This window comes from Cyclopterus lumpus, chromosome 24, assembly GCF_009769545.1.
Source record: "Cyclopterus lumpus isolate fCycLum1 chromosome 24, fCycLum1.pri, whole genome shotgun sequence".
NCBI lineage: Eukaryota > Metazoa > Chordata > Actinopteri > Perciformes > Cyclopteridae > Cyclopterus > Cyclopterus lumpus.
The window spans coordinates 16,181,593-16,208,592 of NC_046989.1; the positions used below are offsets into that span (position 1 = coordinate 16,181,593).

Consider the following 27,000-nt stretch of genomic DNA (forward strand, 5'->3'; position numbering starts at 1 on the left):
AGCCAAGTAGGTTTACACCTACAAGGAACTTAGCGTTTGTGGGTGGTGCAACATAGGACGTCAGACATAACAAACAACAACAAGCAACAACAGTAGACAACAAATAAACAATCAACAAAGTGCAAACGAGACAGAATAAAATATAAAATGTAAAAAAGCTCTGACCATCCCACCATGCACTACCTGCCCCATCAAATGATACGCGGTAGGCGGAAAGAGTTACTGGCTATATGTTTCTTAGGAGTTTGAAAGGGTGAAAAAGAGCTAACAATATTCATAATGTGAACACAAACGCAACTCCAAATCAACTTTTATTTGTGTCTAAGTAGGCAGTGAATGTTTGCAATTGCAAGTTTTTAAGATAAAAGTATGTCATGTGTGTTTACACCCCATAACTACAACCAAATCAGTGTTTTGTTGGAAGAATAATACGACTGTGCTGCTCATTCTTGCCATTGATGTTATTTCTTCTTTGTTTTTGCAGCTGATCTATGAGAGCTTTGCCAGGTATCTGGTGGAGCATAAAGGCTATGACAAGGACCTGCTAAACCTAACCCCTGCTACCTGGGATTTCTGGTGAGTCGGCAACGGTAGCAGTTTATCTGCCTGTATATGTTTTAAGACTGCATTCATCTTAAACACATGGCTAAAACAATAATCTTATGATTCACTGCATCACTTAGAAACGTGCCCCTCTCCTAGTTTCTACCCAAATCCAAATAACATAAATATTCACATTTTGGGGGTCACTCTGACAGACCCAAACTATTAAAAGCAGACGCATTTTAGTGAGCAGATTAGGTATTGTATGCACACATAAAACAAAGCTTACAGCATTTTAAAGCTACCATGAGGAAGTTGAATTTCCTGTTGATTTTGGCGGCCCCTTTGGACCAAAGTGGTTGCGTTTCTGAGCACCAGTGTCCCTTTTTAGATATGTCAGATTTGACTGCAGCAGGGTCTGACAGTCTGCCCCACACAGACTGTGTTGTGGTTCTCCCGTGGTGCTGGGTGTTGGCTTCCGCCAGACCTTTGACTGCAGGTGTAAGTCTGCCGGATCTGGTGCAGTCTGTTGTGGACTGGTGGTTGCCAGAGGCCTCGTGGAGTCTGAGCCGTCTGAACAGTTTTTGGTGATTTCTTCTTTTTTATTTCGTGCAAAATCCGACCTGAAGGCACCGTTGACGAGCATTACAAATGTTTATCATCAAAACAACATAGAAATGATAATAGTTAGCTTCTCTTAATTTTAAAAAAAACATTTTTGTAAGCATAAGCACAAGCACATAACATAAACAAACAACTTTGATACAAATCTTTTTGATATTTTTACAGGCTAAAATAGATTTTGTCAAGCCTGTACTGCAATTTATTGTTACTTATTGGGCAACACATCATTATCAATATATCTTGAATGACCTAATATTGGCCCATATATCAGCCTGACTGATTTATGGGCAAAGCGCTATTGATTATTCTCATGAATAAATGATTATTTGTATATCAACAATTCAATTATTTTGCATCTGTTCAAGTCACACACAGGCCCAACTTTGTTTTCTAGTAATGTTCTGCTTGTCTCTCAGTGTGGATGTTCTGGTGTGCTTACTGAAGTCGAACTCTTGTGTTAAGCTTGGCTGAACATATTCAGGACCTACTTCATGGTCCATTGATTCCCAACCTTTTTTGGCTTGTGACCCTTTGCAATGAGGCAATGTCATCACGTGACCCTTCTCTGACCACAGGTTATGGTCTTTGTGAGGAAAGTAGTTGTGAGAGGTTCAAACAAAGAAGCCGTGTTGCTTCTCAGGTTGTTTTAACTAAAGGATTTTAAGGGCAAAGAGGTGTAGTGAGCTAGTATTTTCAAGGTATCCGGTATTTGCAACGGGAAGAAACACATTTGATAACTCAGGGTCGATAGACTTGTTGCACGTACTTTGAGTTCAAATGTGGCTTTAGCGTAGTGCACGTGAATCTCTCTGTGCTCTGGAATTGTATTGTCACATGTTAAGTACAGGACAGCGGTGATTGTATAGAATGATTGCTGTATTAATATACTGTATTTTTAACATGCATACATTTGTGTACAGTTTTAAAGGACTAGTGGTGGATCTGGAGGATGGAAACCTTGTGAAGCTGGCTGAGGATGGAACTGTCTTGCGGTATGCTCTTTGGTGCATGAAACGTACTCTATCTGCCTCCCAAGAACATCAACTTTGTCAATGTCGTCATTGTTTTTACTGACCTTTTTAAAGTGGGATAATAGATACCTTTTATCTCTTGGTTGATTAGAGCTACACATGGAACCAATGACCTCAGCACAGAAGACATCATCAAACATTATGGTCCAAAGAGGGAGTGGAAGCACTTCAACAGCCTCAATACCTCCTTCACAAGATCTGGTATGATGTTTATGTCTGTCTTTATTACATATTAGCTGTATGCTATTTGCTCTGAAGTAGGCTGAAGTGTCTGTCTAGGATTTTTTCACATCGCTAGATTTCATGTTTTTTTGTTTTGGTCTTTGCAGCTAAATACTATTTCTATGACAACTACTTCGATCTACCTGGGGCTCTCCTCTGTGGAAGAGTTGTGGACATGTTGCGCAAGGTAATATATCACGAGGTATGGTTTCAAATGAATAGTTGAAATTAGAAAAACGTATTCAATTGTAACTTTTTGTGTTTTTTTTTAAACAGCGAGGAAATGAGGTGAATTCCGACTTTTGGAAAGACATAGTTGCTGCCATCGACCACAATTACAACACAGCTGCATTCAAAGGTACACCTTTTAATCCAAAGCAGCACGCACAGTATATTTCTTATTTCTAATGTCTTCTTGTCAAGGACCCGTATTGTTAATAAGAACAACACACAGGATATTTTTCTTTTTCAAACTAGAAGTTTTATTCTGTATTTTGGTCAGTAAGTGTAAGTGGTACATAACTTAACAAATACAATGGGATGTTATTGTAGTACATAGTTGTTAGGAAAAAAAAAAAAAAAAAGTTTGAATTTCTAAATCTGTGTTGTTTTGCTGATCACAGTGCTTGTGAGAATGTACTGTTTTTTTTATGTATATTACAGGACAATTCTTAAAAAACAGACATTAATAAAAACAAACACAAATAAAAGATGTGCTGTAAATGTTACAGGCAGTTCTAAAGCACCACTTAAAATATCATCCAATATTGTTTCTTAGAATTACAAAGGAAGGCACAGGGTGAAGTGGGAAAAGGGATAATTTTAAACCATATATTTCAAAACTGTACTCATCATTAATACTTCTGTAAGTCAATTAATGTGTTGGAAAATCTTTTATTATTGTAAATATTTGAATGAGCCAGTTAACCATATTAAAATTACAATCATATATTGTTTCAATTTGGAATTTAGTAGTAGTTCAATGTTTTGTTAGGTTTTGAGGTTTATTTGGATTTGTGAAATCACGTTGAGGCAATCAAGAACCCAGAGAATGCGCAGTGAACATTATCTGCTGCAAATATGCCATTACTCTCCTCATCGGGGACCTGGACATAGACTCTGTCACCTCCATCCAACATAAGAACAGTACTGCCTGACATCTGATCCAGGAAGCCTTTGTTGTACTCATCATAGGTGAACATAACTGGCTCCTCGTTTTTGTAGAGGGCCACCAGTGCATTGGCACCATTGACATGCACATGATAGCTAAAATAGTAGAGGCCTGGGATCTGGCAGGTAAACACGCCACTGTGATCATCATAATGGTGCTCCCCGTTGTAAAGAACCTGGTTGAACTGAATAGGAGTTGCAGCTGAGGGGTAGGCCCTGGTCAGCACAGCACTGAAGGCGGACATGGGAGCCTTCACCATCTCATGAGACATTACAACTTCGTGGGACTTGATTGGCATGCTCTTCTCATGGTGGTAGACTATCTCTCCCGGTTGGCCAGGAGGACCAGGAGGACCGGCAGAGCCTGGGTGACCATCTTGACCTCTGGGACCAGGATTTCCAGTTGGACCCATAGGACCAGCAATTCCCTTAGCTGTCATGCCAGCTGGGCCAGGTGAGCCTGGAAGACCTGGATGGCCCTTAAGTCCAGAGGGACCTGATGGACCGGGGGGCCCAACTGGTCCCATAGATCCTGGCCTTCCATTCTCACCACCTTTTCCTGGTCCTCCTGGGAGGCCTGTGTGTCCTTTTGGTCCTGAGGCACCATTTGCACCGGGCATTCCTGAGGGACCATCATGGCCCTGTACGCCCTTTTGACCTTGAGGACCATTCTGCCCTGGATTTCCTGGAGAACCTGCTACCCCTGGGGAACCTGGTTTTCCATTGAAACCATGAGCTCCCTGTTCACCCTTGGTTCCCCTTGAGCCTGGTGCACCTGCAATACCAGTGTCGCCTTTAGATCCTTGTGGGCCTCCCTCACCCTGGAATCCTCTTGCACCCTGTGAACCAGCTGGGCCATTAGGACCAGGAGCACCTGGCCGACCAGAATAACCAGTTGGGCCTGGCTCACCTTTCTGACCAGTGGTTCCTGAAGTACCGGAGGCTCCTCTGCTACCTGGTAATCCATGTTCACCTGTTTTGCCAACACCTGGCATGCCAGTTGAGCCTGGCTGACCAGCTGAACCCTGTGGACCTTTAGAACCCATAGGTCCAGGCATTCCTGGGTTACCATTCTGGCCTGGTTTTCCTGATGCTCCTATACCTGGAGCCCCAGTGTGACCCTTTGGTCCTTGCATACCCATCGGCCCAGGAGTGCCATCTCTTCCTGGCACACCACCCTTGCCAGGTTCTCCGGGATAGCCAGTGGCACCAGGTATACCAACTCCAGGTTTGCCTGGCATTCCAGATGGGCCCATTGATCCAACTGCGCCTGGTGGTCCTTGAACCCCAGAAACTCCAAAGCCTCTTTCTCCTTTGGACCCAGGAAGACCTGGAATACCAGGATGTCCCTTCAAACCAGACTGACCTCTTGGTCCCACTGCTCCAGGGAAGCCAGCTGTTCCAGGTTTTCCACTTGAAGAAATTCCAGCAGGTCCAGGAGATCCATGGGAACCAGGTGCACCTCTGGCACCCATTGGTCCAGTTGCACCACGTTCACCACTCTGACCAGGGAGGCCAGGGCTTCCTGGTTTTCCATGGCCACCTGAGGCACCGGGTTTACCAGGTTGAGAGTAGCCAGGGGGTCCGGGAGGACCTGGAGGGCCTGGTTGTCCAGTATGTCCCCTACCACTATTTCCAGGAGGTCCAGAGGGCCCCATTGGTCCTGGCTCACCTGGCTCACCTGGAGGACCTGGCTGGCCTGTAACGGCTAGGGAATAAATACATACAGACACGTTATGTAATTACTCAGATTATACGACACAAGTCGTAGCGTCTCAATCTTTAAACAATTTGGTTAAATTTGATGTTTATAATTGGATTTAGTGAACTGTTACTAAAAATCGTACTACACAGTATTCCGCATGTTGTAGGTGAACATATAAAATACAATACACATACAGGCACACAACAATTCCCCAAGGGAATGAGAAACTGAACTGGGGTGTCTATTATAATCAAGAAATGGCTTCATTTTGAAGTATGGTGTGCCTTTTCAATGCATTACGTAAGATGCCACTTGGTTGTTGAATAACAATAGGTTTAGTATCTCCATATTACCGCAACCTGACAGAAAACACTACTCCCCATGATTGTGGGGCGGGTTGGGGGGACGGCACTCCTTTTTCCCCATGATAGTCTCACAAAGCTTACGTCTGTTGGCATGGGAGCCAACACACCAGCTCCTGTGCATTTTGGTTTTGTGTACCCATACTATACTGCACCCCTTAATTTTCTGCACTGCTCATGGCCTTGAATGTATAGTTAGTGGTCTTCACATTGTCAACATCTTCTTGATGCACTTCCTGCCACATAGTGTAGTTTATTGGCAAGGTCAAATTCGTGTACAACACAAGTTTGTTATTTTACTGCATATTTCTCTCTCTTCTATATTTATCACAGAAGTCAACATAACAGTAACTCCAGCTTATGTGGCAGTAGAGACATTGTTTTTTCCCCTTTTCATTCATATTATTTTTTTTATTATAGTCTTTACTTTGATGTTTGACAGCAGAGAGATGACACGAAATTAGGTGACAGAGAGATCAGGAACAAAGTTGCCTGGCCTGCCTCTGGGGAACTCCTGGTGCCATAGCCCCTAGGCCAACAGGGCGTTGTTTGCTCTCTTAAATTGTTTGTCATAAATTTATTTAATTTTATTTTTGATCGACATTTTAGAAATTATTATGCGTGTGCTTGTCTGTACATAGATATACATTTGTGTCTACCAGGGCTTTAACATTAAAAAAAAGGCATCTCTGAGAAAAATCACACTGCATTGCTTTTTCTACGCCATAATTCTAGATGCGTCATTGTCAAAATGTATGATGTCAAAGAATCCAGTTCAATGGTGTTGACCGCTCTTTCAAAATGTTGTTTTGAGAAGAACGTGCTTTGACAGGGCTGTCATTTTGAAGCCACATAAGGATGTGCTTGAAAACCCCAAAGAGGACATTTGTGCCAGAAGTAGACTTTTTGGCAGCCAGAAACGCCACAAACTGGAGGTGATGATACTGGCCACAGTAACTGAACCTGGTACGACCTGTTAATCCTGCAAAGCACTACTTTGGTCATATTCAGAGTTGCCTTCAATAAACATTTTTTTGGAGTCTCTGCAGTAAACTTGCTGTGGTTTGTTTGTTGGATTCACTGGTTGAACTGCTTTTCTCTGCAGTCTGTGTTGTGGTTTTTTCCTTCTAATTACGTAGCGTGATTTTAATACCACAAGGCAGTTTGTTAGGGCGTGCCTGCAACGTGGTAACAATATCTGCATTTGAGATTTGTCAGGTTTTATGCTCTTATTGTCGACTTTCTGTTCTCTTTTAATGCTGTGGCAATCCACATCAGAACCACTTAAGAAACGGAACTAGGGAAATAAATCCCAGTGTCAAAAAAAGGAACGTAATCCTTTTTTAGTTGGGATATAAAACGTATTGTTATGCATCATCCTGGCAGTTACACCATGACCACTGCTTTTTAGTTTAGTTTTAGTTTTTTTATGACACACGCAGAACTGCTTCCTTTTTTAACCTTTTTATTTATCCGGAGCACAAGTGCTCTTTTACAGCTATATTCCACATCACAGTTGTATACAGTTATAGTTATTCACAGCAGTTCAACCAGTTTAACCACAGCCAATGAGACGCTGCATTGGACCTGCTGGGTGTGCACCCTGAAGACAGCTAATGAAGGAGGGCGGCGATTGGGCCGCCTCATTTACTGATGTGTATGAGCCCACAGTTTGCCAGGTTGCATAAGAGATGAGCTTACTGAAAGGTCAGTAGTAGTAGTAGTAGTAGAGATGAGACTGGTGACAAATCTGTAATTAATAAGTTTGTCTGCCATATTTACAGGGTTCACAGAGGTTATCATGATTTTCAGATCAGTGGTTAAAGGGGTTAAGTCATTCCAGGAGGAGTGCATCATAATTTTTTTCAAAAAGTGAACTGCGGTTATATGGAAGTGTGGATTTCTTTTAAACATCTTTGGTGGACGCTTACTCCCTTGCTTTTCAACATCACACGTTTCAATTTTAAAGTCTCTACGCATATGACCTGAACATTTTACTACAATTGCTATTGCTACCTAGTGCTATTTTGCAGGTTAATTTGTCTCAATTTGTTTTAAACGTTAAACTAAGACTAGGCTAATGGAGCTGATACAGTCTGCGAGCGGTTTAAGTGTGCAGCCTGCAGTGATGAACAATGCTCTCGGCTGGAGAATTGTTATACTAATTGTACATGCTACTCCTGCTTATATCCCTCAGTTTAATTTGAGCCTTCTGTATCTCGCCGTAACAATGTTTTTATAGTAAAAACCTTTTCAACCCTGGTGAGAAATGACATGCGTGACTCACCTTGGCTCTTCACCGGGTAGGCCGACTTGGTCATTTTTGGCACATGGTAGTACCGATCAGCGGTCGCCTCAGCCAAAGCGAGGAGGACGAGGACAAGGCTTGTTACCTTCAGGTCCATCTTGGGAAGCTAAACCTGCAAAGACAGAATCCATTCATTAGAATAAGCATTGTTGCATAATTGCACATGTTGGCAACTAAATAAATACGTAAAATGACCTCAGAGTGGCATGGCACCTGTGCTGCTGCGCTTCACTGACACTCAACGGTGACAGTAATGTGCCGTGTGATTGGTGCATCTGTTCATCAAAATAATTGTTTGTTGAAAGTAAATATCAGAATGTTTTGTTTACTTTTCTATCAGTTTTGCTCTCCCGAAGAGAGAAGCTGCTTTGAAAAGTGCTCACGTTTCCCACTAATCGGAACAAAACTTCATCACCGGCACCAGAATCTTTCCCAGTGTAAACACAGCCATAGCACATGGCTCATTACACTTGGCATACCCCCAGCGCTCGTCCGGCTGCCCTCCCCTCAGTAAAGCCAGGCTTGCAGTTGGGAATTCCCTCATGCACTAACCTGGAATCAGAAAAAAAAAACAACAGCCACCTTACCGGGAAGGTTTAAGCTCCAGAGAAACAGTTGAGGGGGTCAGGAGGCTGCTGTCCCGGCACTGCGCTGGTATATCCTGTTGTGGAGTCTGTCTGAGAGGCAGCTGCTTCTTCCCAAGGCACTGGGCTCCAGGTATTTATACCGAGCTGGTCTCTGGCATCTACCTCGCGTGGAAGGCCCTCCCTGCTCTGATGTCATCTTTAATGACGGGTGCCATGTCCTGAGAGGTGGGACCATCACTCTGCAGTGACAGGCCTGCCTCCCTCTCCTCCCCGTCTCCTCTCTCTTCATCTGATTCCCTCTGTCTGTGCAGAGCAGCAAAAATAAATCATGAATTTAAAATAAGTCAGATTTGTGATTAATCTCGGTTGGCGTTGAATTTGTGGTACACGGTTGTGCCGATCTTAAAATTAACATCCTTTATTCAGTCAAATGTACAAATTAATCACTGCACTTTTTGACTGAGTCAGAAGTGTTAAACACCCTCTCTTCGTGTCCTTTTTTAGCCTGAATTTGCATTTTTCTTAACTTCACAAACACTGGTTATGGCTAAAAACAACATGTTATTGACAAAGTGGCTCGAGACAGGGTGTTTTTCTGGAAAAGTAAAGAATGAGAATATTTTTCATCCGGTCCGAAGCATCTTAATTGAGCAGGCTGTGGTAAAAAAAAAAAACACGTACCAGACAGCTATTCTCTGTCACTTTTGGTTCAATTTGAAAATACTTGAAATGGAGTGAAATAAAAAATATTTCACTGTTTTGTTTATTGCCATTTTCATGGTGCATGGTACATGGTGGATGAGTAGTTCAGTTCTTGTGTCTTCAATGCCCATTTCCAGACAGGTAGATGTACAAAGGCTTTTGGTTCTATAGGATGCAGGCAGTGTTTGAATTTAGATGCATTGAACACTCCCCACCGACTTGATTTGTGTTCAAGTTTAAATTTCACATAGTAAAGCCTATCATGATGCTGGCAAATTTATGTTTGTATATCCTCTCTGTGATTTTTGTGACATGGTTTGCTACAGGGATCCACAGTGACACTTTAAGACACCAGGAGGCAGAAGTGAGGTTTTGTTCCAAGTTACTTTCTGCTTCATCCTCTCAGTTGAATGAGTTCATACTTGTCATCCTCATCCATATGTTCTATTATACACTAAGGGATGAAATGGAGCTGTAACGTAAAATGTCATACATTATGTGTTTACTGGGACATAGACATAAATGCTCTGTGGCATTTAGAGATCAATATTAGAATGTATTGTCTATCAGTAGAATCATATCATAATCATACTGTTTCTAAACTGTCTCAGAAGCACTTTTGGTAGGTATGTACTGCAAATTGATTGGGTACATGGCCGTAGCCAGCAGCTGGTTAGCTTAGCTTAGCACAAAGAGGTTTTTGCAGGGAAATCGTATCCGTTTATGTGCGCTCCCGAGTGCCTTGCCTCTCTCCCGGCGACAGTGTGCAACACTCGCAAATTTTTTTACCAGTTAGCCTGGAAATGGAGTCCGCTAACATGATGAAAGGAACGGCAAGCTAGCTAATTTTAAGCTAGCCAAAGTCAGCAGCAGGAGTCTGGGTGCATTAGCTGACGTTATCCACTCAACACAGTATTTTGCAACATCAACTAGCCTGCACGTTAGCAAGCAAGCTAACGTTGGCTTACATTAGCCTGCTAAATATATACAATATATATATATATATATATATATATATATATATATATATATATATATACATACAATATATGTCACGTGTGGACTCTGTTGTGTTGGATGCTGATCGTTCGTGGAGCCAATGGTCCAAATATGATATTGGAGCATTACAGAGATTATCATTATTCTAAATATTCTATATTCTCGCATTCAATGTCTATCGAATCTCCATGCTCGCTAGCACCTACGGAGTGCAAGCAATGAAATGCTGACTGCAATCCACTTAATGGCCAGGAAAGTTACACATACTTATTATGAGTCAAAAAAAATATCTAGAGCTAGAATGAGAATATTCTACATTTCTAATACAGATCAGCTTGTTTCAAAATAAATGGAATTCACAAGAAAAAGATAAGCAACAATTGAAATGAAATAAATAGTGTGAAAATGATAAAAGCAGTGAAGTTTGAAAGTATTCTTGAAGAAAAATCTTGGTTGCTGAAAGGGATTTTAAATATTATTGTTTTTTACGTGGCAAAAAATAATTCTACACAGTGATCCTCATTAACCTTATAATAGTCCTAATTGGTCAAGTAATATATCTTTGGTTTTGGAAAAGCCTCTCTTTCTTTTGCCTGTATCATTTAAACTGTCAACGTCTCAGCGGCCGCAGATGAGCACTCAGTTACTCGTGGGTAAACTCTTAGAATTAAATGACAGAGCAGTGAGGGGGTGGAGTCACCATTTAACAACTTTATAAGCTGCAGAAATGCCACTGCATCTCATCATTGAAAGTGGCCGTGACCGCGGTGAGGCACGGCTGCCTTTTTTATTTCATCTGAATCTTTTTTTTTGGTGTGTCAGAATTAATGCCTCCCTATCTAAATATGGCCATTGTGAGGTTTAATGTAAACGGATACTTAGATTTCTTAGGTTTCTGTCTCATTGCATAAACATGTAATTTGGATGGGAAATGTACTTTATGAAAAGCAGACAAAGCATGATGTGGAGTTCTCCTCCCGTGTTTTCAGACACCTCCTGACAGCAGGGTGGGTGGTATTTCTGTGAAGGGTCTGCTCTAACCATTGTTTTGCCCCTCCAAACATCTTAACATGTTGCTGCTGCACGCCAGACGTCACTTAATGCTCCTTCAGTGGCTTTAATTAAGTCTTCTGATGACAGGGGTTGTGTCCCCAACATGCGCAGCCTCTGTTTTCCACATTATCCTTAAACAATGCATACACCACAGTCCGGTTTGTTCTGATAAAATGTATTTTTTGCACCATGGTCGTCCATGGAAAGAGGACCAAACGTGATCTTTCATTGTCTTGTTTACACCTTTTATTTTCTGAACTTAACTGCATTTTAAAAAATCTTTAAAAGTTATTGTCAAAAAGTAACATTGGTTATTTTGTTCTTCTTTGTATGGGTCTGGTAGTTTGATCATTTGATGAGTGATTATTTTTTACTTTTTGTTTATTTTTAAAGATGCTAAATGACAAATTCAGAGCATTAATATAGTAGCACTAATAAAGTAACTACTTTACTTGTAAAGATGTGGAGTAATGTCTACCTAAGCAGAGAATGAAGATGCACTCGTCTGTGTGTGTTATCCTTTTGCCTTTTTTGTTTTTGTCCAACTCCTGAATCTTGCTCTTTTGCTGCTAAATTGTTATATATATATATATATATATATATATATATATATATATATATATATATATATATATATATACATGCATACATACATACTGAGAAGAACATAATACAGTAGAGAATAGAGTTGGGATAATATGCTCAACTCCTGATTCAATACTATCACGATACTTGGATACCGATTTGATATGTATTGGCATTTTTTTAAGTATTGCGATTCTATATTACGTTTATTTGCAAAATCTCTAAGTTCTCTAAAAATAGCTAAGTAAACCAACTTATTCCAAAATCACAGTTTTGTTTTTGGCAGGGATGTCCAATAGTCATTTCTTTTTATGCCTTGCTTTGTATTTTTCAGTTGTTCGACTGTGGTGTCTCCTTTGGATCCCAGAGATTTGAGGGGGGAGGGAGAAAGTAATTGCAGGTTGATGTGCCTATACCAGCAGGGAAGAGTGGAAAGAAGGAGCTAAAGATAGAGTGTTTGAGCTGGGAAGTGACGGTGGTTCAAATTTAACGTTTTAATATCCGAATGCCACTAAGAGGCACTTAGAGCTTTGGGAATGGAAGGACTGAAGCTGGACCTCCTGGCTGAGTGTTGGCTGCAATTACAGAGACCCAAAGACGAAAATCATGGTTGGAAGTTTGACCAACCTGAGGCTAGCTGTAATTCAGAATAGCAACCAAAGGCCTTCACTTCATCCTTCTTCTTTTCCATCTTGACAAAATCTTGCCCGAGCCATTATGAAGTTATGGAAAGGTCGGTCTCATGAGAAAGTGGAATTAGAGCCGGAGACAGTGAATTTCTTGGTTACCAAATCAGATTTCGCTCTCATTTTAGGATTTATTTTTGGTGCAGGTAATGGGTTTCTTTAGAGCCAGTTATCCTAATCAAAGCTGAGTAAGTGCTATAATGACCACTACTTTTCATTTTTACTGTACCTCCCACAACAACTCATAGTCGGCAGCTTTTTACTGGGCTTGTGTTGCAATCTGTCTAACCAGCAGCTGAAGATCTCTAATGCTCTAACACAATCGCACATCTTGGTCTTTGATACATTATGACGTGTTGCACATACAGTATATTTAATGTTGTCTGGGATGTATAGTGTGGAGGCTCCAAACTGACAAAAGGCAGTGAAAAGATTATCAGATGAGTCAAAAATAGAATCAGTTGAATAATGAAAATGGTAATACAACTTTACTTTTCCTTGAACCTCCAATCAGTTGGATAAACAAAATTAGTATACTTTCACTCTAACATCAACTAGCATCTACAACATGTCAAGGAAACAATTAAGTCTACGACTTGTTTCCATTGTGGTCCTTGATGAAGACAACAGACATGTGTTTAGGGATAAAGAAAGAAGCATGGGCTGTGTCCAAAATCACTCCCTTTTCACTTCAGAGTGTATTACATTAACTGTATGTCATTTTATTTGTGTCAATGTATCCACTTGTAGTGCCCTCAACAAGTCCATAATGGACACGCACACTACAAAAGGACATTACAGCAGTATGCAATGCATTTGATAGAAAATTAACATGACCTGCACTTGCTCATGTACTTGTATTAAAGCTGATTTAATTGATAATGAACTGGAAGGGCATTTGAAGAGCGCAGACCAAGGCCGTTTCCATAAGCGAAAAACTATTTATGGACTAGCCGTGTGATTTGGATCAAACGAAACAAACCATAAAACATAACCTTCTTAGCAGAGGTAATGAAAATGAATGCTATCTGCACAAAGTAGTTGTAGCTGAAATGACTGGTGCTCAGCATAGATATTAGAGAAGGAATTGTAATCCTTTTAATTTCCTAACACTAGCTCAAAATGTTGATTGTCGTAGTTTTTTTTTCCGGTGGGTAACGAAAATCTCACTGGTATTGGTATCAACGGCTAAATGTCTGGTGTTGTGACATTCCTAACTGAAGAGATTCAGACGTCGCTCTTGGACTCCTGTTGCGTCTGTTGCATCAGACGTTTGTCGTTGTCATGGTGTGTCCTTCCTCACATCCCTTCGTCTGGTCCTCCAGTGTCTCTGGGTAGCACAGAGGCCTCAGGCCCACTGACTGACTGCGGAGGTGGTGTTAGTGGTGAGAAAATCCGTTTGAGGCCAAACCCAAGGTCTTTAACAGCTATTATGTTTATGTTTTTCTGGAAGGAGTGCCGGTGTTTACCAAGTTATGCAGAGCTCAAAATAGTCATGGTGCGCAAAGACACAAATGCTATATATTGCTGCTGACAACTCCTGCAGACATCAGTGGCAAACACATTAAAGAGCCATCTGTACTTCTGTTGTTATTGATTTTGAGACACTATGGAAAGTTAAAGCAGGACACAGAAGAGGAACGTGATGGGAGCAAATCCCTGGTGGGTCCAGCACATGACCAAGGGGATGGTCATTGGTTAGTGCTGTTGTTCTTTTAACAAAAAAAAAAGTTACATTCCTTTCGCACTCTTTCTTGAATCGACCGACTCTCTAACACATGTTGTCAGCTCCAGAAAGTTCACTGTCTCCAAACCTTTCTCTGAACTTCAAATTGGTGAGGACAAAATCGGTCATCAGCCCTGTACCACGATTGTGCTCGAGATGTGTTCGAGACTTTTCTCTGTCTCAGCAACACACTCTCGCGTGATCTGCCAGCTAATGTTTGCAAACGCCTTTCGCATATTAGTTATGTGGCTATTTGTAATGCTAAATATGGCATCATCCCTGCAATTGTTGATATACAATCCGATTGGCGAGTACCACAAGACTAAGTTGGATGGGAACTCCGGTATCATTTCTTAATACGTCCCGTCTACAGCAAACATGTTTTTAACGCTTTTGTCATATGTCTGACAGAACAGATACGCTTAAATTCTATTCAGTTTACAATGGCAGTGTAATAATGGCGGATAAGTGTGACCCGAAGCTTCTTTTTGTTGTCTTTTGACACTGTAATTATGCCTCTGTAGAGAGACACGTTAATGTCCTTGCAGACCTACACAGAAAAGGATGTTAATAGTAACTGACTGTAGTTTGCATCAACGCCAAATCACATGTACATTATACCTTCAAAAAGTGTACCAAAAAAAACACACATGGGAACATGTCTGAATGGCACACGGGTTGGGCCCATGAGCGATACCATTGTCCTTGCCGATGGCTGACAGTCATCGATCACTGAGCTCAACATTGAGATTTAAAAGCCTCAAAGTCACATTTTTAGTCATCCGTCTCTCGTGTATACAATGAAACTGATGCGGCTTCATTTTTGATTGATACAGCTGTGGCTTTGTAATGGTTCTCTGTGCATACCTGCTGCAGCTACATGGGTCCTGTATTTACTGCAGCTGCTTCTTTGCTGCTTTCTTTACATGGTTGCTATGTCAATTTAAGTAATCAAAGGAATAATTCATAGTAATGTGGTGCTGATTGAATCAGGGCTTGACAGGAGGCAGAGGGTGTTATCTATTGTTCAGGTCCCCCTGAGACTATTCCGTGATTTTGATGAATAAAATTTACTTTAAATGTATTTTGGCATCAATGAACCTTTTATAAAATAATAAAATACACTCATAGCCCTAAATAGCCTTGCCCGAACCCTCACCTGTTGGACGTTTAATTTTATTTATAGTACTAACAATGAACTCAGGTCCTGGTGTTTAAGAATGTGTTTTAAGAGGTCTTGGGATGTGAACCCAGTGCTTATCAGCCCTGGTGGCCTGTGTCCTAAATATACTGGAATCTGTGTGGATTTCCCCCGCCAGGCTGCTCTCTTAGATCAGGTCTGCTGTTGTTTTTGTTGGTTTAGATTTTTATTTTAGGTGTTGGGCTGGGAACCATTCTTAGTGTGGTGGGAAGAATGTGAAAGGAAGTTCAGAAGCCCGTGGCCCTCCAATCTAAAGAAACCCTGCATCCCTCAGTGGAAATGAAGTCACGAATAGCATTTATCTCATGGGCAGTATAAATATCTCTGGTTTCATTTTTTTACCACAGCTGATGAATAGATAGTACAGATAGACATGAATCTGGAGGTTGTGCAAGTTTTTATACTCATTAGAGTAGCTTAAAGAGATTTAATATGTACTGCCAGAATAAATATACATAGTGCCGAATAACATTTTACTTTATGTTTAGGGTAATTTGCGCATCACAGAAAAGGCAACATTTGGATTTAGATCTGCATCTGAATTATTAATTTTATCATCGTTGTGCAATAGTTCAAATAGGTCCATATTCCCTCTGTTGCTTTTGGCTGCAGACAGTTAAACTGTTAACAAAAATGAGTGGGGAAAAAAAAGATAAACAGCTGAGACTTTTTAAGCTGTTTAACTTTGACAAAATTCAAAGACTAAGGGTTCAGTGTGCTTGAAATGAACTAGGTTCTGTGACGTGTCTCCACGGCTAAAGACAAAGGTGTGTGTGTACCTCTTCCGCATGGCCACATTTTAAGGTGAGGTGGAAAATCTTGCCATCATAGCTTCTTCAATCTCTCCAAGATCTCTGCGTCTTATGCATATATTTGAAGTCTCAACACAACACATTTTACAGATAGCGATTGCCGCACTTGCTCCCTTGGCTCAAAGTTCTGTATCTTTTGTTGTGTTTTTGTTGTTCTTTTTTTTTTTTTTCACTTCCGACCGAAATATCTTTTACAATATGAGTAAATCATCAATGTGTTATGATGTTGTTTTTTCCCCATACTGTACTGTGAAATAACTGTGTCATAGACAGCGTCATCCCAAACAGGATGACGTTGAAAATGCCAGCCGACCTTGAAGGGAAAACATGTATTCGTTAAATTTATGAAAGTGCACACAGATTAACGAGAACATTTAAAAACGGCAATTCATATCAGAAAGCTTGCCGACCCCTGGACCAGTCCATTAGACAAGAGTTGTCTTGGAAGCTTTTTTTCAGTTGATGTGGAGGTCATTCAAGTACCACCTATGAAAAATGATTCCCGCATCATTCAGAGAATAGCCGATCAACCCCGTTGAGGATTTGTCTCAGTCCCATCTATCATACATAACTGTAATGAAAAGAAAGAAATGTACACTTTTATTTATGCCCATGGGAAAATTCTTCTCTGCATTTGACCCATCTTTAGTTCTTAAGGATGCAGTGGGCTGCAGTGAAGCGCCCGGGGAGCAAATGTCTTGCTCAAGGACACTGCGACATGCAACTATGGGGACCCCATAATGACCATTGGTTAGGTGCCTTCAGCCATCCATCCTCTACACTGTGATTACTGGGAAGACATTAAAGCCACATTCTCTTTTGAGAAAGAAAATCAAAAAGAAATTTGGGCCAGTGTGCCGGACAACACACATTTAATGTTGCCGGGATTGAACATTTATTTTAAACCACTAGATTTGGGTTTTTCTGCAGCAAAAATAAAAAGTATAAGTATTTTTTTTGTTGCAATATGCACGTGTGATTCAGCTGTTTGTTTAAAGTCAGTGAGTATCTCCCAGCCTTTGTGGTGCAAGTGAATAAAAGTTTAGCCTAATTTACTCAGTAAACAAGGGGACATGTGCATCGGCTTTTATGGTAAGCCAAAATAAAACAGCTTTTAAGTCTGCAGTTTCATTTCAAACATGGCATTAAACTGCAAAAATACCAAAATGCTCTCATCAAATCCACCACGTCTCCGACCGCTCATTCACCTCAGTGTCCACTGCTGAATTTGTTTAGCTCCACGTAGAGTAAGTGTTCTGTGTTTCCTGTCTGATAGCACGGCAGCTCTCTGGGCACAGCGAAGTCTCCTTTAACTACCGAGCTGTGGTTTGTTGTTTGATTCTCCTCCTTCACAGTAAAATCCCTTTGCAATTTTGCAACGTGTTCCCCCCCAAAAAAACATCTCGTATGCAACCTGCGTTTACCAACCAGCAGTGTGCCGTATTTTCAACTTGGAGGCCAACCCGGAAGTTGATTCTCACTCTTAACTTCACAGACCCTATTCCAGGTGTCTAACCTTTTTTTTTGGGACACTTTTATTTTGACATGTGCATTTCCATGGCAATTTTGGTGTTGTCACAGCCAATGTTTATCTCAAAGTGAAACACACGCTTGTCTTAAATTAACTTGTCAAGAAGGGTACAATTGTATATTGACATAGCAACTGTATCATGTTTTTATAGCTTCGTAAAGATTTAAATTAGACGATGAAGTCATCCATGCCACAAGCCCCGAGACCTAAAGTGGTCTGGAAAGTGGCAAGTTGAGTTAATTTGATGTCTTTGTTTGCATTTCTAATGTGCCTTTGAAATCAGATGAACATTCTCTTAATGAGGAACATGTATAGAGCCGAGCCAAAGTATTTGGCCTCCTTCCAGCTGATTTTTCACATTCTCTTTAATTGCCATAATTCAGTTGTTTTGACAGTGAGTGAGTAAAAATGATCAAAGCTATTTTCATCAAATCTGATTACCAAAGAAATTCCCTTTAAACTACAGAAAGGACACCAATATTGATATGCTAACTGTTTTTTGGAGTATTCGTCCCTGTTTAGTAATGTCTGTCTTTCTGCCTCTACCCAAATGCAATGGAGGTTCTGAAATTTCATCTGTGATGCTCACAGCGTTGACAAATTAGTTGAAAGTAGTTCCATGGTCCCATTCAGAGTAAAATAGCAGGCTGCTACCACGATGTTGTCCGTGTTTTTGATGTCCAACTTTAACCCTTTCACAGTGTGTTTTCAGTTCATGAAAGGTTATTGGAATATTCTTCATGCCTGCCAATGTCTCAGCGTTCAGCAGTTGTACTTGGCTCCATTCTCTTGTGTAACTTTTCCTTGGAAAAAGACAAAATGGCGAAGCCAAAAAACCAAGATGGTGACGGCCAAAATACCAAACTCTAGGCTTCAAAACCGCAGTCCACAAGCCAATGGGCGATGTTGCATTGAACCCGTCCACTTCTTATAGCCAGACTATGTTCAAGGATAAGTCCCCCTCTGAGATCTTGCATCAAATCCACTTTGTGACAACCAGCTACATTTTCAGTCGAGACATTGAAAATCAGCCGTGGTTTCTGTACTCCAACACAACAAACTCACCACCGGGACTCGTCTACCAGACGCTCACTCACACCACCACTACAGCCTCGGGTAACAACTCCTCTCGCGAGATTTCAGGAGGAGACTTTTCCTTGAGCGGGACATTGTTACACACAATAACAACCAGCTTATTTTGTTGTCTTTTCCAATTTCCAAAGACAGTTCTAATAGAAATCTGGCAAAAGAAAGCACATTTAGTGTTCATACATTGACGTTGAGGAGTTGCTCCAAAGGATCACATTGCAGACGGTTTCAAGGCTGCCGGCTGCATCGTTCTTGTTCATTACTGGATGAATTGCAAAAGTTCTTGTCCCCATTAGTCACTTGGACACAACGTTCTCTTTAACACCTGGACAAATTAAACCAAAGCTATCGGCTTGACTAGATACCAGAAGAGGTAAGTGAGGAAATACAGTTTTAGTAATTTGGGTGAATCCACCCTGTTAGGACCAGTGCAATGTGTAAAACCAAACCATCCATCCATCCATCCATTTTCAATACCACTTATCCTCATTAGGGTCGCGGGGGCGCTGGAGCCTATCCCAGCTGACATAGGGCGAAGGCAGGGGACCTTAACTTTTCTTCAGATACAGGCCGCCAGTCCATCGAGGGCACATGTAGGGACATACAACCATTCACTCTCACATTCACACCTATGGGCAATTTAGAGATCAATTAACCTGCAGCATGTCTTTGGACTGTGGGAGGAAGCCGGAGAGCCCGGAGAGAACCCACGCTGCCACGGGGAGAACATGCAAACTCCACACAGAAGGACCGCTCCGCCCGGGAATTGAACCCGCGGCCCTCTTGCTGTGAGGCGACAGTGCTAGCCACTACACCACCGTGCAGCCGTAAAACCAAACCACAAAATAAAAGTAGCGAAGCTTAATATCAGGCCAGCTTTGCACACCATCCATCTGTCTGATGAAGGGTGAGACATGATCGTGTTTAGCCAGTTTAAAATATGCGTGTTCAGAAAAGGCAACGTTTACCTTGAGCCCTCTCCCGTCTCTGGCTTCTGTCTCCGAGGACATCGCGACATGTAAACACCACCAATCCACAAGTGAGATTTAAATGCCAGTTCTCCCCTTGTTAGGATCACTGTCAATCTATTTCCATGTATCAAATGATCTGTTTGCTATTCAAGGCCACTTTGACGTTCCCTTGCAGCTTTGTAACAAATGTATCCATGTGTTCCACAGCAAGACGTCACACAGACACCAGGGTGGGGATGGACACTGTTATGTCTGACTCGCTAAATTAAAACCCAGAACACATCAAAGCGCAAGCGTCGGCATGCGCTTTGATCTGGCCTGGGTTTTCTCTCAGATAAGCTACATTACTGTTTTGCATGCAACAATAACAGTTTGAGCACTTTATTTTGAAATTTTTTTGTATCAAATAAATAAACACACTCCACACTAATGAACTGGTAGGTTGGGTTCCATCGACTTTGCCCTGTGGAATATGGATGTTAGTGGTGTTTCGCACACAAGGATAGTCTGATATGCAACCATAATTAATCATTTGGTTGGGTGTTTAGATATGTATCTGTAGATTTCAGTCTTCAGGACTAAGGGACATTATACTCACTGCACCTGGAGGAAATGTAATGTGCCTTTTTTTTTGTGGTAACACAGGTATGTTGTAAGAAGAGAGACGTTGATCTGATGGGACAACCGACTGAAACCTTAACTTTTCTTCAGATAACGACAGAGGGATTCTCTCTCCCTGTTGAGTATTGTCATGATTATGTCGAAGACTGAAGTGTGCAATAACACTGATGAAAGCCCCAAAGACCATATTTAATGTACTTAAATCCTGAGACAACAATAGTTGCAGTCCGTTTAATAAGCCCTTAGCAGCCCGCCTCGATGTTTCGTGGTTGTGAAAAACACAATGAATTTGTGAGGTTGTTGCCACGTTGAACCAGATCCTGGCAACATGGGGAAAAAAATAACATTGGATTGTTAGGATGCATATGGATTAAGGCTTCAAGTTGAGGGCAAGTTAATAATGTCAAAGCTCCAGGCAGTATTCTGCAAATCTATTTTCCTTTCTCCCCTCGTGACCGGGCCCACTAAAGGCTGGGTCACACCCGCATTTATAGCAATGAGATTTTAGAATCAATTAATTTCAGTTGAATTTCCTCGATCAGTGGATTGCTTTCAGAGAGTTCAACTTTTACATCCTGATTTGTGTTGTTAAATCATCGTGACATTGCTGACCCAGGGCTCGACAGTCATTTTGATAATTTTGCACCCAATGCTGGGCCTTTGGTTGCCATCAGTGGCAATGGTGATGATGGCCGAGCTGATGTTTGTATCACTTGAGGGACCCATACACCAAGACCTCAGTGCTGAACGCACCAATGGATCTGTGGTGGGAATCTCCAGAAAAGCCCAGAAAAAAATATTTAGAAAAGGAAAGGGCAGATAAACAATCATCCAGTGACTTGCTGGGTTCATTTTTGAAAAATCTGTGAAGAACATAACAGCTGCTCTACCGGTAGTTTTTATACTAGGAATTGAGGGTGGACATGTTAACACTTAAAAATTCTGTAAAGTATCATATAAAACACAAAATACAACACATTTTGTTTGATAACTGTTAAAAGGCTTTTATGGTTTTATTTCACATTTTCATTATTAAGCTGACGTATAATTGCGTTGTATTTTAATTACTCAAAATATAAATGGCAAACCATTAATTTCAGTTTCAGCAACCGGTTTAAAAAGTTAGTGTTGAGGATTTTGTCCATTTTCAAGGAGTGTCCAAAACAGTGGAAGCCATTATAATAGCCGTTTGAGTTGTTCGTGCTATTCCGCTGTATAAACTGCACCAACAGATATGTGTCGTGGTTTGCAGAAGTTAAAGCTGCTAAAGTTGATTTTATTTGCATTAATATAGCACTAGGATTTATCTGTGAGATAATATGTGACAAAGAGGAGAGAGAAACCGGTTGAAAGTTGGTCAGAACCGATGAGCATCGTACTTCTGATGGGTGACGAGTAAGATCTGTGTCATTTTAGTCAATTTAGAATCTTAGGAAAGCTTCACAGGTCTGAGTTACTTCATGACCATTTGTAACTGCAGGGTTTGATTACTATATTTATTATATAAAATCAAACTTTGGATCTGAGGGCATGTTTGAAGACGATTTAAAGAAAACTATGCGGTTGTTTCTGCTTTGACACACTGCTGGTATTTATCCAGACAGTGTCTTGGAATCTGGGAATTTAGACTGTGCTCTCCTGCCTAACCACAACGATTATGGAGTTAAATAAGGGGGAATTAAATCAGTCTTATCTAATAAAACCATCAGAGGATCATGTCACATCAATTTCAGTCACATTCTCCCAGTTCATTCATACCACGATATCCAACAGAATAATAGCGACAAGATATTCACACATTGAGTGCTGCGTGCATTTGATCAGAATTTACGTTTTTTAAATTTGTTCTGGCTTATTGATTTGGTACAGTATGAAAAAAAAAAAAAGTTTATAAGAAAGCTGTGATGTTGGAGTTTCTGTTATGTCCCACGAAGAGACGCTTGTGGCCACAGTTACCATAAGACGGCTATAAACTGCACATCTGGACTGTTTGTTGGTGTTGTTATGTGCAGGAATTAAAAAAAAAAAAAAGCTGTAAATGTTGGACGCACACAGCTCAAAGTGAGAAACTGAAAAAGAGTTTAAAAAAAATAATAGAAGCAAAATAAGGAAGGAAGATGTGGGGGAGATAACTGACAGGACCTGAGTAAAAAAGAACCATCCAGGACCGTCGAGATGTCGCAACGTTGTCAGCCAAGAGAGAGATGACTCCCAACATGCTCCTTTTGGCCCAAAGCTATTGTTTATGGGGATTGCACCTTGAGATGGGAGGCTCATTCATCACTGAAGTGCCATAAACCCCCTATGATTAAAAGGAACCTGGTCGGGCTTGCTCGGGATGTTCCACATTATGCTTTCTGTGCTTTTAACTTTTTTAATTGTTCTTCTGTGAGTCTGCACCATTCAGCCAATATAGATTTACTTAAATATATGTTGGAGGGTAATTTACCTTCTTTTAATTAATTTTAATTTGGATATTTTCTGGGATAATTTCTTTCGGTGTATTTCAGCTGCTTCGGCACATTTTTGGAGCCGCAGAAGTGACTGTATAGTGTTTTGCGAGGATTCACAGTTCAATATTTGGTCCTCCCGAGTTCAGACCTTGAGGGAGGAATCTTCACGGTTGTCTTTAGATAGCTCCGGCTAAATATAGCTCTGGTTTGGTGTAATGACAGATTGCACAGGCGAGAGTGACTGTGCCACTGGCGTCAATGTACCCCACAAGGATGTCCAAAAGCCACCGGCCCTTTCTTTCTTCAGCTGGCTTTGGCTGCATTTCGGAAGCATTTCTTCACCAACTAAGACCAACATTTCTTTTATCTATAACTGCTCCTATAAATCTGCTATCGGCCTGATTGTGACTTATTTGTGTGAATGAGGAAAGTATGTCCTGCCTAGCTCTTGTCGTGATGTAGTTGCATGTCCATTGTGTAAATTATGGTTGCAATAGCATGTATCCAATTTTGAGAGTATTTCTTCAATGAAAGAAGAGCAAAGAATGGGACTGATGGCTTTTCTCCGCATGCTGTTGCTGTACAGCATAGTAATGAAATGAGATATAATAACTGTCTGATCAAGTTAGTTGTTCCAAATGTTATTAATGTAGTTCCTCCACGGCCTTGCAGTTGAGACAAATTGGCGTAAAAATTGTCATGCGGCATAATAAAGAAATATAAAGATTAATTTTCCTTACAAAACAATAATAGTAAAAGTATTTGATTACTTGTTCCCCAACACAGCTCCTAAACAGAAAACCTAAATTGACCATGATGTCGACTTGTTTATGAATTTAGCTCTCAACATTTGATATTTTACTTTAAATATCACATTCTACCAATGCACTGTTAAAGAAGGACATAAATGCAAAATACTGTATATTACACATCAACGACATACTTTGTACATGTCAAGAACGCGTCCTTTGTCCAGGCTTTTTATTCAGTTTTATTTGCATTTTTTGTTATCATTTTAAGGTTCTCCTCGTAAAAGAACAAAAAAACCTGCATGCACTACAAAGGACATGCATGATGCAGCAATTTGCGGTCATTGTGCGAAAAATGGAAAGTCCACAGAGACAAAAATGGCCCAGCCATGTGCTTACAACAGGTGCTGGATAACACAGCTTTTGTGGATGCTTCAGGGAAAACAATTTGCATCATAAGCTTCCCTTCAGAAATCGCCCCCCATGTGCTTTGCAGATGTATAGGCATATAGACGCGCCTCTCACGTACAACGTGGGAAATGGATTGAATGTATCCATTTATTCGTATTTGTTTTGACAGCCTTCATCTTCCTCGCTCATTAACTTGACAATGAAAGCTAACGTGCCCTCCAGATTCTGTCCCCCTCGTCACATTTTTTTTTGGCGTGGCTGTTTGTGAAACGCTCCCGTCCTCGCCCCTAATTTGCTCTGGCGACTGTTGATTTGTGCATCCTGTCAGGCCCCTTTGATGTGTGAGGGAGATTGAGCCGCTTCCGGCTGCGGGTTCTCTCTCTGACGTTGGGCAGCTCTCCAGCCGCCCCGAAGGGCCGGTGCCCAGCCACAGGTCTGCAGTCCCTGGACAGCCGGAGCATGCAGAGGCACATTTCACTCCGAAGCAACCCACATGCTGTGTGGAGTAAGCTGGTGCTGGTGAGAGCCCAAGTAGAGTTTGAAATACGCTCTTCTCTGCGGGTCTCGCTCGTAACATAATGATTAATTTGCAACTGTACAGTCTTTTGTCTTTTGTGTTGTAACGGTGTGGTTGGTATGTGCAAATGTTAAAAAGCTGCCTGATGACACGTTCTAGGAAGGCCTTTCTTTTAGTTGTCTAAAATACGTTTTGCTGCTGGCCCCCGTCCACGGCACTACGTTGCATTGCTTTGGGTATTTTGGCAATTCTACACAAAATCCACGACCCACATTGAATTCCGTATTAAATGGACAGACCCCTTTTCCGGGGACCACCGTGCTTGGGTGATACGTTTCAGGTCCCCGTAGAATAAAACTGCATCTGCTCTGCATCTGTGGAGCATGGCATTTGATCAAATGTACCGCAAAGGATGGTGGTGAGGTCAGTTGTTTATTCTATCACACAAACATCGGTGCGTTATGGGATTTTGCTAGCAGGGGACCTCTTAACCTCCCTCAGCTGACCTCCCTAGCCGCGGGTAATGAGGCAGGACAGGCTTTCTACTGCCGGGTCCCCGAGGACAAAACAGCCCCACCGAGGGCTTTTTTGTGTTTCACTGAAGGTGTAATGATTTGTGGATACAGCGAATAAGAAAAAAGAGAAATTTGCTCATGATCAGAACCAAATGTTTACGTATAAAACATTTTCAAAGGTTGAAAATGCTTGTTTGTGTTTGTCGTCATCTTCTGGTTAGAAACCTCTACTGCCCTCTTAAAGCCAAAGAGCCTTTCCCTCCCCCATGCAAGTCCTGTGTTCCACCACAGGAGGGCAGCATGTCCAAACTCTTTAAAAGCTCATGGCAGGATTTTCACGAGTAGTTTGTTATTTAGCAATTTCTGATGTCAAAAGATTTGGTGTCATTGTACTCAACTCCAGTTAGTAGGGGACAAACTGTTTCCCCACAAGAAGGCAGGGCCCAGTGACTTAATCCACTTTCTTCAAAGGTCAAACTTGAAACAACCGAAGGTTTCTTCCCTTTTTTCCCTGTGAAAGGATTTTTTGTATTTTTTTGGGGAGTTTTTCCTGATCCGATGTGAGGTCCTGGGACAGGGATGTTGTTTGTGTACAGATTGTAAAGCCCTCTGAGGCAAATTTGTAATGTGTGATATTGGGCTATACAAAATAAACTGAATTGAATTTAAATGATCAACCTTGTTTCTCTAAGGAGATTTAAAGGATTAAAAATAAATAAAATTCAAAAGCCTCTAAAGGTCCCATTATGAATGTCAGGTGACTTCAGAGATGCATATTTTTCCCACATCCTAGACCAGTGGTCCCTAAACTTTGTCACATCAAGGACTCCTAAACTGACACAAATTGGACCCCGGATCCCTAAGATTTTGTCCCAGGGTCCCCGATCTGATAGGATCTCTCCTTTTCAATGTTCTGTAACAGGAAGTGTGAAAAACCCATCACCAAAATAGTTGAATATATATATTAGGAGTTATGTGTGTGTATATATATATACATATATATATACTCCTAATGTTTTGCCCGACTAACAATAGGGCCATGGCAAGAATGTTAACTTTGTCATACTTTTTGTGTCCACAACTAATTGGCGGGCCAGCTATGACATAGTAGTTAGAATATTCATGGTCTCCAGAGGATATCTTCTACTGCTTTTGGTGATCTCCTGACCTTTTCTCCTGTGCAACCACGGGATCAAATATCTGTAAAGAATAAATATCAAAAGTGAGCTGTCAAAATTCCATGAGATTCACTGAACACATTGATGCTCCCATGAGGATGAACCCCGGCTAGTGTGAACCCACCGTGAGCTTCCCTCGTGCACCATCCTCAAGTCAAAAGGATGGTGCACACAAGATATTCTGAAACGGAATAGACAGTTTTCATGCTCGCTCAAACCCATTTGATTTTGGTGACCCAATGATCTTTTTTTCCCTTGCGCTACCTTTCGGAAAACATTTAGTTATTTTAAATCGACTAGTACAATCCTCTTGGAATACACTTGTGTTGTTTTTCTTTCTTTGGGGTAAAAACATCAACGCTTCAGATCTGTATACTTGGTTTGCCACAAATATGTGACTCCGTGGAGCTTTTTGATGTTCACACTGATAAGAAAACATCAGTTCTGTCACGTGTCAGGCAAAAAGAAACTCAATTTGTGCCGCAGAGTCTATCCGACTGTGTCTGTGTCGCTCCGAGAGGCCGGCGCTCTCCGCCAGGGTAAACACCGAAGCTCATGAATACACAGCACTCATCCACGACCTGCCCTGTGTTCCTAAGCCCTCTCTTCTCCTGCTCGTGAAAGAAGCAGCTTTCTCACCTGTTGGTCC

At 41.2% G+C, this 27,000-nt stretch overlaps 2 protein-coding genes across 2 annotated transcripts in view; one reads left to right on the forward strand and one right to left on the reverse strand.

Moving 5' to 3' along the window:
• The window catches only part of nt5dc1 (5'-nucleotidase domain containing 1), a 48,161-nt gene that overhangs the window by 1,212 nt on the left and 19,949 nt on the right, over positions 1-27,000 (forward strand). The window contains exons 2-6 of the mRNA XM_034527392.1: positions 485-576; positions 2,088-2,159; positions 2,290-2,399; positions 2,528-2,607; positions 2,697-2,778. Coding sequence (XP_034383283.1) covers positions 485-576; positions 2,088-2,159; positions 2,290-2,399; positions 2,528-2,607; positions 2,697-2,778 — 436 coding nt within the window. The remainder of the gene's footprint in view (positions 1-484; positions 577-2,087; positions 2,160-2,289; positions 2,400-2,527; positions 2,608-2,696; positions 2,779-27,000) is intronic.
• col10a1b (collagen, type X, alpha 1b) lies at positions 3,411-8,645 on the reverse strand. The gene is made up of 3 exons (XM_034527388.1): positions 8,553-8,645; positions 7,945-8,077; positions 3,411-5,298 (listed from the first exon to the last, which is right to left on the reverse strand). The coding sequence occupies exons 2-3, from the start codon at positions 8,060-8,062 to the stop codon at positions 3,443-3,445; spliced, it is 1,974 nt and encodes a 657-aa protein (XP_034383279.1). The 5' UTR covers positions 8,063-8,077; positions 8,553-8,645; the 3' UTR covers positions 3,411-3,442.